The 20,151-nt window shown below is 42.6% G+C and overlaps 1 protein-coding gene across 7 annotated transcripts in view; it reads right to left on the bottom strand.

Annotated features, from left to right (window-relative positions):
• LOC121436439 (merlin) overlaps window positions 1–18,078 on the bottom strand; it is a 93,157-nt gene extending 75,079 nt beyond the window's left edge. For 6 of the 7 annotated variants that reach the window (XM_041636330.1, XM_041636329.1, XM_041636328.1 and 3 more), the window contains exon 1: window positions 17,485–18,078. In XM_041636330.1, coding sequence (XP_041492264.1) covers window positions 17,485–17,598 — 114 coding nt within the window. In that variant the 5' untranslated portion in view covers window positions 17,599–18,078. Of the gene's footprint in view, window positions 1–2,131; window positions 2,187–17,484 lie in introns of those variants that run through there. The other variant, XM_041636331.1, reaches the window with a different exon arrangement.
• Between the last annotated feature and the right edge of the window lie 2,073 nt (window positions 18,079–20,151).

Below are 20,151 nucleotides of genomic sequence, written 5' to 3'. Positions count from 1 at the left end.
AGTCAGTACCTTTCCTTGGTTTCTCTCTCTCTCTCTCTCTCTCTCTCTCTCTCTCTCTCACACACACACACACACACACACACACACGAGCTATTCTGAAACTGAAAAAGTCATGCAACTGTAGTAATATGCTTGCAGTCCCTTTCCTCTTACTGTCCAAAACTGTGCTCTGATGATCTTGATTTGGGCTCCTCTAAAACTGAACTATAGACACAAATGGAGGAAAGGGAGAGGCGAACTTCTAAAAAAAATAAAGAAAATTAAAACAAGACTGGGGATGTAGCAAAGTCTTGGAAGGACAGGCTGAATACAGAGAAGAACCACTCGAACCATAAGGAATGTGAAGTATTCAACTAGAAAATACTTAACTACTGTGAAATAAGCTTTACTTTAGGCCAAAAGCTTGAATTCCAAGCTGATCATGGGCAACTGAAAAAGATTCACTTACAAAAAATTTTCAAGTGACCTCAAGGACAAACTAGATATCCAGGCAATACAGCAGGGGTTGTTAGTCATGTCATTACCCAGCAAAATATAAGCCCACTGGCGAGTTTGCAAAATGGTTTTGAGATAGAATCTTACACCAAGTGTAATAAATAAAATAAAATAATGACAAAGACAAATAAGTTGTCACATTATTAAAGGTGGTGCACACCTTTAATCCTAGACAGAGGGAGGGAATCTCTGAGTTTGAGGCCAGGTGGTCTACAGAGTGAGTTCCAGGACACCCAGAGGTACTTAGAGAAACCCTATCTAGGGGAGAAAAGAAAGAAAAAAGAAAGAGAAAAAGTTTATTCCCACTTTTTTAACTATTTACCAAATACTTAAATTCTCAGAAGTCGGGGGGGGGTAACATTTTCTTCTTTCTGTGTGGAGATTCCTACTGAGTGTCATATATGGTGGAGAAAGGGCTGGCTTGAAAGACAGGTTCCCTGGATTCAGATCCCAGGCCCACCTTTAAGCAGCAATGTGACATCCGGCACAAAAAGCAAGCTTGAACTGCAACCTAAATTAGTAATATTTAGAATCAGTAATTAATTTAAGAATTAATTACTAATTAATTTAAGAATTAATTACTAATTAATTTAGAATTATTAATATCTCTATTCCAGGAAACAAGTGAGGAAGGCATTCGAGTCACTGGGCTGGCCCATACAAACGCCCTGTGAGCAGAAACTGGGAAAGCAATGGGACAAGAGGATGTGTGACAAAGTGCAAGAGAGGCTGAAAGGAACAGAGAAATGGTAAGGGGCTCAGGACATATTTCCACTTATGCAAAAGCCCTTACATAGTCCTACTTTGTGCCAGGTATTGGCCTAAGTATTTTGCCAATAATGATACAAGAAGAATCATGACAACTCCCATTGTTTCCTTTAAATAATTTATTTATTTTTATTTTATATGGATTGATGATTCACCTACATTCATGTCTGTGTGAGGCTGTCAGATCTTAGAGTTATACACTGTTGTTAGTTGCCATTTGGGTGCTGGGAATTGAACCCAGGTCCTCTGGCAGAAGAGTCGGTGCCTTTAACTGCTGAGCTCTCTCTATCTTACAGGTGATACAAGAGAGAGGTAAAAACTCAGTTCCACAGAGGCAGCACCCTCTAACTCTATGACTCCAGGTCATCCTCTTCTACACACAGAAGAGTTCAAGGCCATCCATGTGCATGCCCTTTTGCCCCAGTAATTTTTTTTAGTTTAATTAAAATTAAAAAACTAGCTAGGCGGTACACACCTTTAATCTCAGCACTTGGGAGGCAGAGGCTGGTGGATCTCTGTGAGTTCAAGGCTAGCCTGGTCTACAAAGCAAGTTCTAGGACAACCAAGGCTAGATAGTGAAATTCTGTTTCAAAAAGAAAACAAAACAAAAAATTAAAATCAAATATAAATAAAATAAAACTAAACAAAAAATGCTAGGCAATAGAAATTTTCCAGTTCTGTTATAAACTTATAGGGACACTACCATACATGCAATGGAGTGTTGATTGGAACATCATATGGCTAGTGATTTTAATGATGTGCCCATCTTCTCTTCTTGAATAGACAGTGGTTCCACTGAGACATTAGGTAAGCTATTTACTCTGTCTAATCCCCTTTCCCGCCGAGAAACAAAGTAAACAACACTCACGTCCAAAATGATGTTGATCACTACTAGGTGATGCTGGCTGCCTCAACCATGTGGGAACTCAGTATCTCCTGAATAAACAAATGAAGCCCTGTTGGACCAAATGGAATCATGCATTTAAAGCACTGAACATTACACATGACACACAGTCATTGCTATTCCCTAGGCATTCCTCCCATAAAGACCAGACACGGGATTCATGGAACAATAGCACTAAACCAGCATGCTCCCTGCCTCTCCACTAGGTCACCCTTCAACCTATCCTGTCCACATCACAGACCACAGATCATTCAAAGGCACTGCTTATATCCATAGAACACATGTAGTACCCGCCGGGCGGTGGTGGCGCACACCTTTAATCCCAGCACTCGGGAGGCAGAGGCAGGTGGATCTCTGTGAGTTCGAGGCCAGCCTGGTCTACAAGAGCTAGTTCCAGGACAGGCTCCAAAACCACAGAGAAACCCTGTCTCAAAAAACAAACAAAAAACAAACAAACAGAACACACGTAGTAAAAGAGGATGATGACAGCCTTTCTTCTGTAATAAGAAATTCCTTAGTGTACACACATGCAGTCCTAACATCCTATACAGGCTACAAAATAGTCACAACCATAACTTCCAGGTGTTATTTGCTGACATTTTGGAAAGTATAGGAATAAATATCCTACTAAAATTACCAAAATTATTCCTTCTGCCCTGCCATTGAAGGTTCTTTCTGTTATTGAAAAACTATGTCTACTTCTTATATAGTGTAATGACCTGTAATGTTGGCATTCAATTGATCATAAACACATTGGTTGTGGTGAAAACATTTAAAATGTCAAATAACATGAGAAAGCTTTGTTTCCTATGTAATACAGTATAAGAATCTCCCACAACTCAATTTTGAGACATTTTTCAAATTTGGCTATCTTACTGATAGATTGAATTATTAGAGCAAAATTCCAGCCTAGATAAGAAATAACATATCCATTTAGCCTCCTGGCAAATTACATTCAGCACCCACTTTCTCAAGATGACAAATATCAAATCTCTCAAGTGGAAAATTTTTCTAGAGCATCGAGCCAATTGTGCAATGCAGCAAACAGAGCAAGAAAGAGAGTCCACCCCCATCTCTGCAGCAAAAATCCTGAACTTATTGCCATAAGGTAACCTGACTCATGTGCCAGTTCCCACTGAATCTAAAATCGAGTCCTTCTTGGAAGGTCATTACCATCTGACCTTAACAAAGCCAAGAGTTCCACAAGTACCGGCTTTCTGTTTTCACTGGAGGCATATCTGCATCTCCTTGCAGAAGCTTGGCACAAAAGCATGGCAGAGAGTGAGACTATTTGCTTCTCCACGCTCTCTCTACCACCACAGAACAAACTATTATTACTTTTAACAGAATATTCAAACATCATTTATAAGTGGTGTTTCCACTATAATTTGATGTCCAGGGAGATGCACTGACTTAACAAAAATCACAAGAAGACAGTGCCTAAGGTGATGCAAGCCTCCTTGTTCAGGCCAGTTATTGCCCTTTCTGCTCCTTTTTCCTTAGGCACTAAGCATCACACAATCTTGAAACAAGTGTGCAGGGCCAGCACTATCAGTCCCACTTTACTGGTGTGGAAAGAGCCAATAGAGCGTAAATATCACATCCTAAGCAGAAGTGGATAGGAAAAGAGGCAGAACTTTGAGACTCAGTCTGTCTTATTTCAAAGTTCATGTGCTTTCTATTGCTGCTTTGCTACTTAAATTGTGGTCACTGGGCTAGCACCACTGGCATCATCTGACAGCTAATGAGAAATAGATTTCTTAGTTCCACTACAGAATTCCTAGATCAGAATCTACCCAGGTTTTATTAACAACTCCACATCACCAGGCAGTGATGGCACATGCCTTTAATCCCAGCACTTGGAAGGCAGAGGCAGGCAGATTTCTATGAGTTCGAGCCCAGTCTGGTCTACAAAGCTAGTTCCAGGACAGGCTCCACAGCTACACAGAGAAATCTCCATCTCGAAACTTCATGTCACACACCCCTAAAAAAAAGGTTTTCTTGACAAAATTACGGTTGAATAAATGTCAAACAAAATTCTTTTCCCTACTGGCTAGTCGATCAGACTCTCTCATAACGTTAAGCAAGAACTTATTAGAGGCCATCAAACTACGGTCCACAAGACCCAAAATGTCCTTATTCTACATAGAGCTAAGAATTATTTTTTAGTTTATAAAACTTTTTAAAGAGGTATTCTTTTGCCGGGCGGTGGTGGCGCACGCCTTTAATCCCAGCACTCGGGAGGCAGAGGCAGGCAGATCTCTGGGAGTTCGAGGCCAGCCTGGTCTACAAGAGCTAGTTCCAGGACAGGAACCAAAAGCTACGGAGAAACCCTGTCTCAAAAAATCAAAAAAAAAAAAAAGAGGTATTCTTTTGTATAAGTATTCTGCCTACATGTATGTCTGAGCACCATGGGCATGCCTAGTGTCCACAGAGGTCAAAAGAGGGCATCAAATCTCCCGGAACTGGTTATTGGCAGTTGTAATCCATGTGGATGCCAGGAATAAACCCCAGGTCTTCTGCAAGAACAAGAAGTGCTCTTAATTGCTAAGTCATCTCTAACTCAAAAAACTATCTTTTAAATATTTCTTTATTATGCATCAGTATTCTGTGTGCATGTATGCCAGCATGCCAGAAGAGGGCACCAGATCTCATTATAGATGGTTGAGAGCCACCCTGTGGTTGCTGGGAATTGAATTCAGGTCCTCTGGAAGAGCAGCAGGGCCTCTGAGCCATCTCCCCAGTCCCTCTATTTTTTCATTTTTATCATCCATAAAATTCAAATTTCTGTGTCCATAAAGTTTTATAAATAACAACAGAGTAATAGCCACTGCTTAGATTTGGCCTAAGGTGGCTTTTATAAAAGTGTTGTTTTTTTGTTTTTGGTTTTTCTTTCAAGACAGGGCTTCTTTGTGTAGCTTTGGAGCCTGTCCTGGAACTAGCTCTTGTAAACCAGGCTGGCCTTGAACTCACAGAGATCCACCTGCCTCTGCTTCCCAAGTGCTGGAATTAAAGGCGTGCGCCACCACTGCCTGGCAAAAAAGATTTTTTTTTAAAGATATAATTCACATGCTTTTAGAATTCATCTATCTAAATTGTACAGTTCAATTTTTTAGCATATTCATAAGGTTGTATAACCATCATGAAAGCCTCTCAAGTCACACAAGGAGCCAGACCTTTCCAAAGGCCATCTGTTTAGCAGGTTCCACCCATAAAATACTCTAACTACCCTAACTGCTGGAACCTGCCCCCACCCTACAAAGTAAAAACCTAATCTCTAGACATGAAATCCCACTAATCTCCAACCTGGAAAGCTTCACCCTGAAAAGTTCCACTCCCTTCCCAAGAAACTCTATACAAGTCCTGTTATCTTGTTCAGTTTGCTGCTGTTTATAGCCTAAGCAGAGGCAGCCTGCTGTGGAACATTATTTTACAATGTGTTACATTTGTTTATGATGTGGAACATTTATTTTAATGATGCAAAGATGTTGCAATCTTTTATGCTGCTTTTGTTTAACTCTGTGAAGCTGTGTTACTTTGCCTGTCTAAAATACCTGATTGGTCTAATAAAAGAGGGGAACAACAACAGCAAGGCAAAAAGATAGGTAGGGTTAGCAGGTAGACAGAATAAAGAGAAGGAAAAAGAGAGAAAGAAGAAGGAATGGGAAAAGGAGGAGAGGAGGACTCCAGGGACCAGCCACATAGCCAGACACAAAATAAGGAGGAAAGAAAAGATGTACAGAAATAGAGAAAGGTAGCTGGGTGGTGGCGGCGCACGCCTTTAATCCCAGCACTCAGGAGGCAGAGGCAGGCGGATCTCTGTGAGTTCGAGGCCAGCCTGATCTACAAGAGCTAGTTCCAGGACAGGCTCCAAAGCCACAGAGAAACCCTGTCTTGAAAAACCAAAAAAAAAAAAAAAAAAAAAAAAAGTAAGAAATAGAGAAAGGTAAAAGCCCAGAGGCAAATGGTAGACAGGCTAACTTAAGAAAAGCTGGCTAACAGGTGGTGGTGGTGCACGACTTAATCTCAGCACTCAAGAGGCAGAGGCAGGTGGATCTCTGTGAGTTCGAGGCCAGCCTGGTCTACAGAGAGTTACAGGACAGGCTCCAAAAGCTACACAAAGAAGCCCTGTCTTGAAAGAAAAAAACAAGGAAGAAGAAAGGGGAAGGGAGGGGAGGGGAGGGAAGGGGAGGGGAGGGGAGAGGAAGGGAGGGGAGGGGGAGGGAGGGGAGAGGAGGGAAGGGATAGGAAAGGTGGCTAGAAACAAGCTAAGCTAAGGCCAGGCATTTAAAAGAAAGAGTAAGCCTACATGTATATTTATTTGGGAGCTGGGTGGCAGGTGTCCCAAAAGAATAAAGAGTAAAAAAAAAAAAAAGAAAACAATCTACAGATTCAACGCAGGGCCCATCAAAATCCCAGCAAAATTCTTCAAAGACCTCGAAAGAACAGTAATCAACTTCATTTGGAAAAGCAAAAAACCCAGGATAGCCTGTCAGGGCCCATGGCCCCGACATAGAAAACTATTTTCCCTAACTGGACCGGTACGGAGGCGTGAGAAATAACCAGACACAGCTTACACCATCTTCACAGAAGGGCATCTCAGGCTTCTCTCCATCCTGAATATCTACCTGCGTTTATTACCTCAAACATCTTTTTTTTTTTTTTTTAAGTTTTTCGAGACAGGGTTTCTCTGTGGTTTTGGAGCCTGTCCTGGAACTAGCTCTTGTAGACCAGGCTGGTCTCGAACTCACAAAGATCCGCCTGCCTCTGCCTCCCAAGTGCTGGGATTAAAGGCGTGCGCCACCACCGCCCGGCCTCAAATATCTCTTAACACACACACACACACACACACACACACACACCCCATAACCCAAGGGCAATAAAAGAACTTCTGACTTCTGGAGACATCCCTGACTTCAAACTCTACTACAGAGCTACAGTACTGAAAACAGACTGTACAGACAGGAGGATCAATGGAACCGAATAGAAGACCCAGATATCAATCCACACATCTTCAAACACCTGATATTTGATAAAGAAGCAAAAAATATCAAATGGAAAAAAGAAAGAATATTTAACAAGTGGTGCTGGCATAACTGGATATCAACATGTAGAAAAATGAAAATAGACCCATATCTATCACCATGCACAAAACTCAAGTCCAAATGGATCAAAGACCTCAACATAAAGCCAGCCACACTGAACCTTATAGAAGACAAAAAGTGGGAAGTACACTTAAACGCATTGGCACAGGGAACCACTTCCTAAATATAACCCCAGCAGCACAGACACTGAAAGAAACAATTAATAAATGGGACCTCCTGAAACTTAAAAGCTTCTGTAAAGCAAACGACACAGTCAACAAAACAACAGCCTACAGAATGGGAAAAGATGTTCACTAACCCCACATCAGACAGAGGTCTGATTTCCAAAATATATAAAGAACTCAAGAAATTGAACACCAAAAGATCACATAATACAATTAAAAAAAATTGGAGGGGGCTGGAGAGATGGCTCAGTGGTTAAGAGCATTGCCTGCTCGTCCAAAGGTCCTGAGTTCAATTCCCGGCAACCACAACCGGCTCACAACCATCCGGAATGAGGTCTGGTGCCCTCTGCTGGCCTGCAGGCATGCACACAGAATATTGTATACTAAATAAATAAATAAATAAATAAATAAATAAATATTCAAGATCTTGCTTAAGTTTAAAACAAAAATTGCAGTACAGACCTAAACAGAGAACTCTCAACAGAGGAATCTGAAATGGCTGAAAGACACTTAAGGAAATGTTCAACATCCTTAGTCATCAGAGAAATGCAAATCAAAACAACTCTGAGATTACATTTTACACCTCTAAGAATGGCCAAAATCAAAAACATTGATGACAACTTATGTTGGAGAGGTTGTGGGGAAAAGGGAACACTTCTGCATTGCTGGTGGGAATGCAAGCTGGTACACCCCTTTGGATGTCAGTGTGGAGATTTCTCAGAAAATTAGGAAACAGCTTTCCTCAAGACCTAGTAATACCACTTTCGGGTATAAATCCAAAGGATGTTCAATCATGCCATCAGGACATGTGCTCAACTATGTTCATAGCAGCTTTGTTTGTCATACCCAGAACCTGGAAACAACCTAAATGCCCCTCGATCCAAGAATGGAGAAGAAAAATGTGGTACATTTACACAATGGAGTACTGCACAGCAGAAAAAAATAACGACAGCTTGAATTTTGCAGGAAAATGGATGGAGCTAGAAAACATTATTTTGAGTGAGGTAACCCAGACACAGAAAGACAATTATCACATGTACTCACTCATAGGTGGTTTTTAAACATAAAGCAAAGAAACCCAGCCTACAAACCACAATCCCAGAGGACTTAGACAACAATACAGACACTAAGAGAGACTTACATAGATCCAATCTACATGAGAAGTAGAAAATATAAGAAGACAAGATCTCCTGAGTAAATCGGGAGCATGGAGACCCTGGGAGAGGGTTGAAGGTGGGAAGGGAGAGGCAGGGAGGGGAGCAGAGTGTAGAGCTCAATAAATATCAATTTAAAAAAAACAATAGCAGCCACCCTCCTGGTTTTTTTTTTCTCCCAATAAATGTCTTGGTATGAGGTTCATTATGGTATTCCTTGGCTCCCAGCTGGCAGATTACATATTGCCCATAGTAATTTTGATTTTATTTGTTTTTCAGCAATGGGAATGGAATCTAGAGCCTTACAGATGCTCAATACACACTCTAACCTTCAGCTTCAAGAACATTTTCATTACTTCAAGAAGAAACTTCATATCCTTAAGTTAAAATACCCCTAAACTCCCATTCACTTTCTGAGTCCTGAGCAACCACTAATCTATAATCTGTCTCCATTAATATCCTACTCTAGCTTTTCCATGGATGGAATTACATGTTCTCCTGTGACTCCTGTTTTAAAGGTCTGTTGAAACATGTATTGATACGTCATTCCATTTTATTGCCAAATCATATCCCATAGAATGCATAAGCTATCTGCTGGTGGACAGCAGCTGTTTTCACTTCCTGGCTATTGTGAATAATCCAGCCATGAGTTTCTCTGTGAACACATTATTTCTGTCTGATGGGTCTATGAGTAGGACTGCTAGAAACTATGCTTAGGGTGAGGAACCACCACACGATCTTTCACAATGGCTTTCTCCACATTCACAGCGACACTACATAACTTTTCATTCCTGGAATCTTACTGCCTTTGCAGTAAAGTTCTCACTGTGCTGCTTCTGATTTACACTTTCTGATGATTAATGACACTGAGTATCTCTTCTTGTATTTACTGGCTATGTATCTTCATTAGGAAAGGTCTATTCCGGTCTTATGTCTATTTATTAAATGGGTTGTCTTTTGATTATTGAAATATAAGAATTATTTATAAGTCTAGAGAGATGACTCGGCACTTATTAGCACTGGCTGCTCCTCCAGAGGACCCAATTCAATTCCCAGCACCCACATGGCAGCTCACAACTGTCTGTAACTCCAGCTCCATGAGTTCTGACACTTTTACAGATACACATGCAGGCAAAACACCAATGCACATAAAAATAAAAAGAAATTTAAAAAGAGTTATGTTTCAGATGTAAGTCTGAATTAGCTTTCTTGTTGCACTAAAAAGTAAATCAGAGAGTTTGTTCTGACCCACAGTTTGAGAGGATAGTCTATTATGGCAGGGAAGGTGTGGTGGCAAGGTGCTCATATTACAGGAAGCAAAGAGAAATTCTTACATTCAGCTTGCTTTATCCTTTTTATTCAGTTTGACCGGAGTCTATGCGATGATACCACTCACATTCAGAGTGTGGCTTCCCTTTTCAATTAAAACTTTCTGGAAACATACTCAGATATTTTGGGGGTAAGAGCTGAGGGAATGTTAGACAGGGTCTCAACATGTAACTTTGGCTGTTCTGTAGGTCAAACTGGGCTTGAACTCACAGAGAACTGTCTGCCTCTGTGACTGCTGGGATTGAAGGCTCAAGTATGTTTCTATGGTAATTCTAAAACCAGTCAAGGGCTGGAGAGATGGCTCAGTGGTTAAGAGCATTGCCCGCTCTTCCTAAAGGTCCTGAGTTCAATTCCCAGCAACCACATGGTGGCTCACAACCATCTGTAATGAGGTCTGGTGCTCTCTTTTGGCCTGCAGGAATACATGTAGACAAATATTGTATACATAATAAGTATTTTTTAAAAAAATCCAGTCAAGTTGACACTGATGAACAATCATCACAAAGTCCCTTCTCAACTATACCATTTGTTACTTTTTCTCTTCATTTAACTCTGCCCTTTGAAGCACAAAAGTTTTAAATTTTAATTAAGTCTATTTTTTTATGTATGTAATTAAATCTATTTTTAATTTAATGTCATGTGGGGGTACAGTGTATATGTGTGTATACATGTGTGCCAATGCACTGACTTGTGTCAAATGTCTTCTTCAATTATGCTTCACCTTTTTTTTTTGTTTTGGAGACAGAATCTCTCACTGAACCTAGAGCTCAACAACTGGCTGGCCACAAAGCTCCAAGATTTACACATCTCTACCGTGTTCTGACCGCCAAGTGCATTGTACACATGTGCTGCACATATATACCCACATGAAAAACACTCATAAAGTAAATTTAAATTTTTAATTTTCTTAAACATTTCCTACACCAGGCACTGGTGGCACACATCTTTAATCCCAGCATTTGGGAAGCAGAGGCAGCCGGATCTCCGTGAGTTCGAGGCCAGCCTGGTCTACAAGAGCTAGCTCCAGGACAGGCACCAAAAACTACAGAGAAACCCTGTCTCGAAAATTAAGTAAATAAATAAAAAATAAAAAACCATTTCCTTTAGGGTGTGTGTACACGTTGGTCTATATGTATATTTGTGTGGAGGCTAGAGGATAACTTGCTGCAACTCATTCTCTCCTTGCACTGTGTGAGTTCCAGGATCAAACTCAGCTTTCAGACTTGGCAGCAAGAACCTGCTGGGCCATCTCATCTACCCATTGATCTTACCAGTTTAAATGAAACACATTTAAAATTTTATTGATGCCAGGTGTGTTGTGGTGTACACCTTTAATCCCAGCACTCGGGAGGCAGAGGCAGGCGGATCTCTGTGAGTTCGAGACCAGCCTGGTCTACAAGAGCTAGTTCCAGGATAGGCTCCAAAGCTACAGAGAAACCCTGTCTCCAAAAACAAAAACCAAAACAACAAAATAGGTAAATAGGTAAGGTATTTCATGCCTTTTTTTTAATATTTATTTATTTATTTATTTATTATGTATACAATATTCTGTCTGTGTGTATGCCTGCAGGCCAGAAGAGGGCACCAGACCTCATTACAGATGGTTGTGAGCCACCATGTGGTTGCTGGGAATTGAACTCAGGACCTTTGGAAGAGCAGGCAATGCTCTTAACCTCTGAGCCATCTCTCCAGCCCCCGGTATTTCATGCCTTTAATCTCAGTATTTGGAAATCAATCAGAAGTAAATGGATTTGAGTTCAAGGTCAGCTTCCTCTGCAGAGCAGAGGCTACACAGAGAAACCCTGTCTCAAAAAAACCAAACCAAATAAATAAATTTTAATAACCTTTTTTTTTTTTTTTTTTTTTTTTTTGGTTTTTTGAGACAGGGTTTCTCTGTGGCTTTGGAGCCTGTCCTGGAACTAGCTCTGTAGACCAGGCTGGTCTCGAACTCACAGAGATCCGCCTGCCTCTGCCTCCCGAGTGCTGGGATTAAAGGCGTGCGCCACCATCGCCCGGCTAATAACCTTTTTCTTTTTTAAAGAAAAATTCATTGTTTTGTGTATGAGTATACTGTCTGCATGTAGAATGCCACATGAATGCAATGCCCACGGAGGTCAGAGAGGACATCAGATACCCTGGTACTGGAGTTACAATTATGAGCTGACATATGGGTGTGGGAACCAATCCTGGAATTCTGGGTCCTTTGCAAGAGCAACAAGTGCTCTTAACTACTGAGCCATCTCTCTAAGTCCTGTGTTCATATTTTTAGATCTACTAAAAGTAGCAGCTCTGGAGCTTATCATATAATCTTGACTTATCAAAATCAATTTCAGGTTTACATTAGTTCACTTTAAGTGATCCAGAAATGTTCTAATGTGGTATTAGTATAGACATATATCAAATTTACATACACACTAATTCATTATTACAGCTATTCTGTAGTCATTTCCTTAACCCATTATAGCTTTTTTTCAACACATTTCTTTTGTTATTGTTACCAAATGTGTTATACATAAAATACATATTTTATGTTTAACATTACAAACACTTAAACATTTTTAATCAGTTAAGGAGAAAATTATGTGCTTACAGCATCTTATATGATCACATAATTGCCTCTACTATTTTCTCATGCACATTTGAATTACTGAGGTCTCTTGCTTTCAGCCTGAAGAACCCCTTAATCCCCTGTAAGGTAGGTTTTTGAGCAACAAATCCTCCCAGTTCTTGGTTATCTCATCTTCACCACTCTGAAATGACTAACCTATATTCAACTTTATTAGATCTAATTCTTAGTTGACTTCTTTCTTCTGACAGTCCAAATTTATAACTGGGGTTCCTCTATTGAATATTTTATACTAGCTATTGGACTTTTCAACTCTAGAACTTTCATTTGACTCTCTTTTATAATTTCTCTCTTTAGTGACATCCATTTGATTTGGCAGTATCCTGTTGCCTTATTTTACTACTCTGTGCTTCCCTTAAGTTCTGGGAATATATTTATAATGGCTAAATCTTGTGTGTGCATTCAAGAGTGTGTGCTTGTACACGGATGCGTACTTGTGTGGTGCGCATGGAAATGTGGAAGCCTTAGGTCAATATCAAGTGTCTTCCACTATTACTCTCTACCTTTGAGTGACAAGGTCACTCACTGACACTAGAGCTCAATGATTCAGTTAAACTGGCTGGCCAGCAAGCTCCAGAGATCTTCCCGCTTCCACTTTCCAGCACAGCTTTTAGATGGGTGTTTAGGATCAAAGCTCAGATTCTCATACTTGCATGGCAAGCAGTTTAAAGACTGAACAATCTACCCTAAAGCCTTTTTTTGTTAACTCTGACTCCTGTTCGCTCTCACAGGGACTTCTGTAGCTAGCTTTCCCATACCCACCTCCTCTTCCTTCCTTGTACTGGTCATATTTTCCCGTTTCTTTGCGTATCTCAACGTTTTTGATGTTTTGGATATTTCAGTTAATATATTTTAGTGACTCTGGATACAGATGCCCTAACCAGGGCTTTTATTTGGTGGGGGAAGGGCAGCACTCTGTCCTTGTGTTTTTGAGACAGGACTTGCTCTGTAACTCAGGCTGGCCTTGACTGTTCCATTCCCCTGCCCTCAGTCTTGAAAGAGCTAAGATTACAGACACAGACCATCAAATCCAACTTCAAGACTTATCATTTACTTATTTGTTTTGTGACTGGTTGGATGACTTTAACAAAATCTATTTATCTCACAGTGTGAAGGCCTGTGACTTTTCCTCACAGGTGTTTATTTGGGTAGTGAACCTTGAATGACATGCTTTAGTCTTCCCTTTCCATGACCATCTAGCTAGCTGTTAAATTCTAATTGTGCCTTGTTTTTCTAATATTTGTAACAATGCCCTGGGGCACAACCTGTATACAAACTAGCCTACTGATTGCTGGTTACTCTGAGGGAGCTGCTGAGGTAAATGTTTGATCTCTATTCTTACCTAAGAAGAGTTCCCTAATAATTTCTTGAAAACTGGAAAACATATAGCCTAGGCTGTGTCTTCATGAAATCCAACCTTTTCTCACTAAAACCTAGTACTCTCAAGACTGTCTTCAGGCATAAACTTTCCCACTGTGTTTCAGGTTGTTGGACCCTGAAGTCCATCTACTAGGAGGAGTCACCCCAAGATACCACTCTCACACCACAGTTGATGTAAAAGCAAGAGAATTTAATTCTGTCGCGACAGGGTCTTTCAGCATTCAAGAAGCCAAAAGACCCCAAATAGCTGGTATAGGCTACTTTTAAAGTAAAATGCCATAGAAACAAGGGGGAGGGGGGACTCATCTGAGGCACAGTGAGAGAGTGTTTGCTAGATCAGGCGAGGTAAGAGGAACATCTGTGAGTCATCCTAACCATATCCTAGGAACTGAGTCAGTATCCCCTAACCAAGGCCAAGGAACTGAGTCAACGTCTAAGGGTTATCTTGCCCCAATTCCAATAACTGAGTTCTATTTGGAGAACATTCACAAGGACTCAGGGAGATGGGAAGTTCCCAACATTCCAGTACATGCATGTGTAGTTGTTAGGTCTTTGGTTCCCAGGGGAATAAAGGAGCATTACTGCTGAGAGGCCTCAGAAAAGGCCTCAGACTTGTCCTAGAGTTTTTCAAGGTGAAGTTATGTCCTCTGGGTAAGATTAGGACAATCTGGGTTTTGTTTGTTTGTGGGTTTGGTACTAGGGGTTTAATCTGGGCCACCTGCACCAGCTTTATTAGAGCTATCCCCCCTAGTCAACAACTCTGTTTAAGTCCTGCTCCCTCCATTCACCAGGCAAAATCTGAACCAGGATTCTGGAGATGGGGATAGGGATAATGGCAAGCTTTTCTCTGTTCCTTTCCCCACCAATTTCAGGACCGAGTTTTTGGTGGAAAAAAACACAACAGGGTGAGGTTTCAACTTGCCTTTTCTGAGGTCAATAACTGCCTCACAAGTCAAGGTCAAGGAAAGAGCAGTTAGGTCCTAAACCTTCTGAGTATGCCACACCCTATTCCACAGGTAGGGATTGGGTAGAAAAAGGCGGCTCCACTCTCCAGGACACCTTCCTAAGACTCAGTCAGCCTCAGCAACAAGGATGGAACCTATCTAACTCATCCGAAGGGGGAAAGAAGCACTGCCAGTCTTGAAGTCTTTATTCAAACTACTACCTCTCACCTTATTGAATTTCCACTGATTTCTTGCTGTAGCAGTTGTTCACCCTTACAACTATTTCCAAAGTGTGTTTTCAAAATTATGTTCTCTAGTTTTGGAGTAGAAACTACTGTATCAGTGGAGCTCCTGATACAGTCAGCTAAAACCAAAGCTTAGGAGCTGAGTAGTTTGTCCCAACAGTTCCAAGAGCCTGTAAAGCTGAAATGATTGACTACTACACAGCCATGTGTACAATCTGGTAACTCCTGACTTACTGTCACTCCTACTAATGTTGCTGGGTAGCAAAGACTAAATTAAGTACCAGCCTGGCTAAAAGCTTAGTCTAAAGCTCAAAATCTTGAGGCACTCTACATATGTAAGAAGGAAGGAAATACTAAAGTTTTTTTCCACATTTTTTTTTTTTTTGGTTTTGATTTTTCAAGACAGGGTTTCTCTGTGTAGCCATGGCTTGGCTGTTCTGGAACCATTCTGTAGACTACCCTGGCCTCAAACTCACAGAGATCCACCTGTTGCTGCTTCTGAAAGCATCACCACCGCCGCTTTCAGAGGCTATTGCCACATTCTATAGCCCACGCTAGCATTGAACTCTCACAATCCTCTGGCTCAGTCTCCTAAGCACTGGGTTTATAGGTGTGAACTGACACACCTGGCCAAAAATATTTCAACAAAATGGTAAACAATAAAAATTAAAAAGTTAGGGGCTGGAGAGATGGCTCAGAGGTTAAGAGCATTGCCTGCTCTTCCAAAGGTCCTGAGTTCAATTCCCAGCAACCACATGGTGGCTCACAACCATCTGTAATGAGGTCTGGTGCCCTCTTCTAGCCTGCAGACATACAAGCAAACAGAATATTGTATACATAATAAATAAATAAATAAATATTTAAAAAAAAGTTAAATAAGATGGGGCAATATCAACCAATCAAACAATTCTTTCTTTCATCAGATACCAGCTGAGTGTCCTTTAATTCAATTCTGACACACTACTTGGAATGTTAAATCTCATGGGTTAGTGTCAGCCACACAACACAAGTCAGCCTCCTGTGTCTGATGCCAAGCACAGGCTTCTGACTAGCAACAAACTGAGGTACCCCACTGCCTCTTTGGGTTCAGTTTGTTTAGTAGAGCACCTCACACTCATATTTATCTATTTTTTTTTAAATCAGGGATATTACAAAGGACACAAGATTATTACCAGCTTTCTTAAATGCATAAAGCAAGGCATGTGGGGAAGGGTGAAGAGTTGTATGCCCACTCCTAGTACACATGTTCAGATGGAAGCTCTCTAAACACCTTCCTTTTGGGAGTTTATGGAGGCTTATTATAAAGGCATTATTGATTAAATCACTAGCGTTTGGTGATCAATCTAACCATCAATCCCATCTTGCTTGAGTGAAGAATTGAGAAGTCCCAACCTTAAGGATGCTAACTAAGCCTTTCTGGCAACCAAGCTGAATCCTAAACTAAAGCCAACTTATTAGCTCACAAGAAGACACTTATTACTCTGGACATATCAAGGGTTTTAGAAGCAATGGGCCAGGAAACCAGATCGAATATATTCCAGGGTCATAATCCTGACTGATTTTTTTTTTGGTGGTTGTTTTGTTTTTTGAGAGTTAAATGTATAAATGTCTGTGGATATAACCCAGTGATGGAGTGCCTGCACAGCATACACACACACACACACACACACACACACACGCTTTCAACAGATGATAGCTATTATTACCATGTTAGAAACTACGGAAAGTAAACGTAAGTCACTCTTTCCTCAGAGTTTTTCCTAGAAACTTTAAAGTTTTGGACAGGGAAAAGTACAAACTTTCAACAACTTTTTGGGTTTTTGTTTTTCGAGACATGGTTTCTCTGTAGTTTTGGAGTCTATCCCGAAACTAGCTCTATAGACCAAGCTGGCCTCGAACTCACAGAAATCCGCCTGCCTCTGCCTCCCAAGTGCTGGGATTAAAGGCGTGTGCCACCATGCCTGGCTAGATGTCATTTTTAAGATCTGGCGTACATAATAATTCCTAATGAAAAACTCCCTGGAATATTAAGCGCAAGACCTACACACTGTAAACTATGGAAGATTCCAGTTTTTTCCAATAACAAATGAATGAAAATAACTTTCAAGAAGTGCCAAACCCAAGAGACCCACGTTTTGTTTTTAAAAGGCAACAACTAGCTTTAACTTGTGATCTGGGCCTAGAAAGTCCTTTCCGGTTCTGACCATCTCCACCCTTGCCCAGAGATGGTATCTACAGAATCCCTCAAGCTTCCATCTCGACTGTCACCGCAGCGAGGGCGCCCCGTGGGTGGGGACGCGCACTCCTGCCGGACAGGCAGGGATTCCGCAGCTCTCCGCTCATAGTCCGTCGGGACTGGCGGCCGGTTACCTCGCAGTTGAACTCCATCTCGGCGTCCATGGTGACGATTCTCACAGTGAATGTCTTCGGCTGCTTCCTCTTGAGCGAGCTGAAGCTCATGCGGGAAGCGATGGCTCCAGCCATGGCGCAGGGTTCTGGCCTGGGACCCTCTCACCCCTAGGCTCTGGGTCTATTAGCCCCCCTGGAGGAGCTGCACAGGCCTCAGGGCCACCATGGTGGCCGGCTGGCCGGCCCGAAACAGACCTAGGCTGCGTGGGTCCCCAGCGGCCACCATGGGCCGCGAGGACCCGGCCCTCGGAGCGGAGAGGCGAGTTAAGGGACAGTCTCTGACGGCTGCGGGGACGGGACGCGGGCAGGAGCGGGCGCGGCCCGGCACTCGGAGCCTCGGGCTGGGGACGCCCGGGGACGCCCCTGGGCTGGAATCCTAGACGGCTGCGGCGCGGACGCCGCGCGCCTCTCAGCGGCCCGACGGGGTTCGCGGGGCCGCGCAGGAGTCCGGAGCGCACGCACGCGTGCGCGTCTGTCACCGGCTCGGCTCCGCGCGCCCTCGGGAAGAGTCCTCCACCAACCCCCACCTCCGCGACCCGCCGGGCCCCCGCCCCGCCCTCAGGCCACTCAGAACGCTACACAAGGATGCAACCTAACCACATCTCAGAGGCTATGATTGGCTGAAGTGCCAAGGAAGGCGGAACTTCCTCTCTGTCCCGCCTCCTCCAGGGCCACTTCACCAATTGAAAGTTGCACTGAGCCAGGGGCGCGGGGTTGTGCTCGGCGTTGAGTGGCTAGAGAGGTGGTCACTCCGAACGCTTTTGTTCGTAAAGCGTACGCCTACTCTAGCAAGACTGGTGGAGAAGCGCAGGCGGCGCCTTTCCCGGGAAACCTGTGGAAGCTCGGGCCGCACCTCACGAGGTGCTTCGTGGATGGAGACCGCCCCTAGAGAAACGCATCGTCCCGCCGAAATTCCATTTTGGCCCCCACTTACCTGCCTGATCCTCCAGCTTCTCTTTACAAGAACTCCAATTACCAAAGGGACCGTGATTGTCCTTCCTTACCTTCTGAAGTAGTTGAGGAATTTGAAGCTTCTTTAATACATACAGCAAGCTTTTTTTTGGTTTTTCGAGGCAGGGTTTCTCTGTGGCTTTGGAGCCTGTCCTAGAACTAGCTCTGTAGACCAGGCTGGTCTCGAACTCACAGAGATCCGCCTGCCTCTGCCTCCCCAGTGCTGGGATTAAGGGCATGAGCCACCCCTTATGGGCTCAGATCTTGCGATAAGGCTAGCATGGGTCCTCGGTCCCCTGTCTCGAAAAACCAAAAAAATATAGGGAGTGGGAGCCAGGCAGTGGTGGTGCACACCTTTAATCTCAGCACTCGGGAGGCGGAGGCAGGCAGATCTCTGTGAGTTCGAGGTCAGGCGATCTACAGAGTGAGTTCCGGGACAGCCAGGACTGTTACACAGAGAAACCTTGTCTCGAAAAAAGCCAAATACAAGCCGGGCGGTGGTGGCGCACGCCTTTAATCCCAGCACTCGGGAGGCAGAGGCAGGCGGATCTCTGTGAGTTCGAGACCAGCCTGGTCTACAAGAGCTAGTTCCAGGACAGGCTCCAAAACCACAGAGAAACCCTGTCTCGAAAAACCAAAAAAAAAAAAAAAAAAAGAAAGAAAAAAGCCAAATACACACACACACACTCACTTGGAATGGAGCTAACAAGAACAGAATATAAGAATTTATATGGGGGCTGGAGAGATGGCTCAGATGGTAAGAACACTGATTGTTCTTCCAGAGGTCCTGAGTTCAATTCCCAGCAACCACATAATGGCTCACAACCATCTGTAAAGAAATCTGGTGCCCTCTTCTGGCCTGCAGGCACACATGCAGACAGATGCAGACAGAAGACTGTAAACAAAATAAATAAATCTTTAAAAAAAAAAAAAGAATTTATATGTATGAAAATATCATGATGAAACCCAGTTCTGTATGTACAGAAAGTTTAAAAGGCATTATATAAATAACAAGATTGGATTTCTGTAGTATTCAGCAGACTTTGCTGTTAGAACTCTACCATAGCATAAGTCTTGCTCTTCTAGAATAGACCCCTGGAAGGAAATTGTTGCATGGACCCAGCAGGGAGGATGCCACCAAAATGATCCTTCAGGGTACTGTGGCCTTGGTGTGGGAATATTTTTATTGCTTCAGTTTTTCTCTGCTGATGAGAAAACCAGGTTGGATTCTTCTCTGGGCTTCCTGCAGAGACAACAAATAACCCAGAGCCAAAGATACTGCCAGTGAATAAGTGATTTGGGGAAGCCACTGAGGAGCAGCAGAGGGAAGTAGCTCACACAGCAGGAGCTAAAATATAATGTTGATGATCAATAATAGTTCATTTTTATAGAAGATTTCCTAGGTGCTAGGCTCAGGGCTAATCTGCAAAATACTCTATTCAAAGTTCCTGGGAAGATATCCAGATAAGATAGGCAGTTGTGAATCTTAAAAGAGAGGGCCAGGAATGAAAACAGATATAATGGGGGCTGGAGATGGCCCAGTGATTAAGAGCATATAGTGCTCTTCCATAGGCCCTGAGTTCAATTCCCATCACCCAAACGGGACAGCTCACAACAGCCTGTAAATCTAGCTCCAGGGGATCTGATGCCTTCTTGCTGGACTCCTCGGGCATCTGC

Source organism: Microtus oregoni, unplaced genomic scaffold (assembly GCF_018167655.1).
Source record: "Microtus oregoni isolate MIOR12 unplaced genomic scaffold, Mior012 000049F_ref0000343, whole genome shotgun sequence".
In the NCBI taxonomy this organism is placed as follows: Eukaryota; Metazoa; Chordata; class Mammalia; order Rodentia; family Cricetidae; genus Microtus; species Microtus oregoni.
Note: the sequence above shows the minus strand (reverse complement) of the source record. Positions and strands in the feature narration are given on the sequence as shown.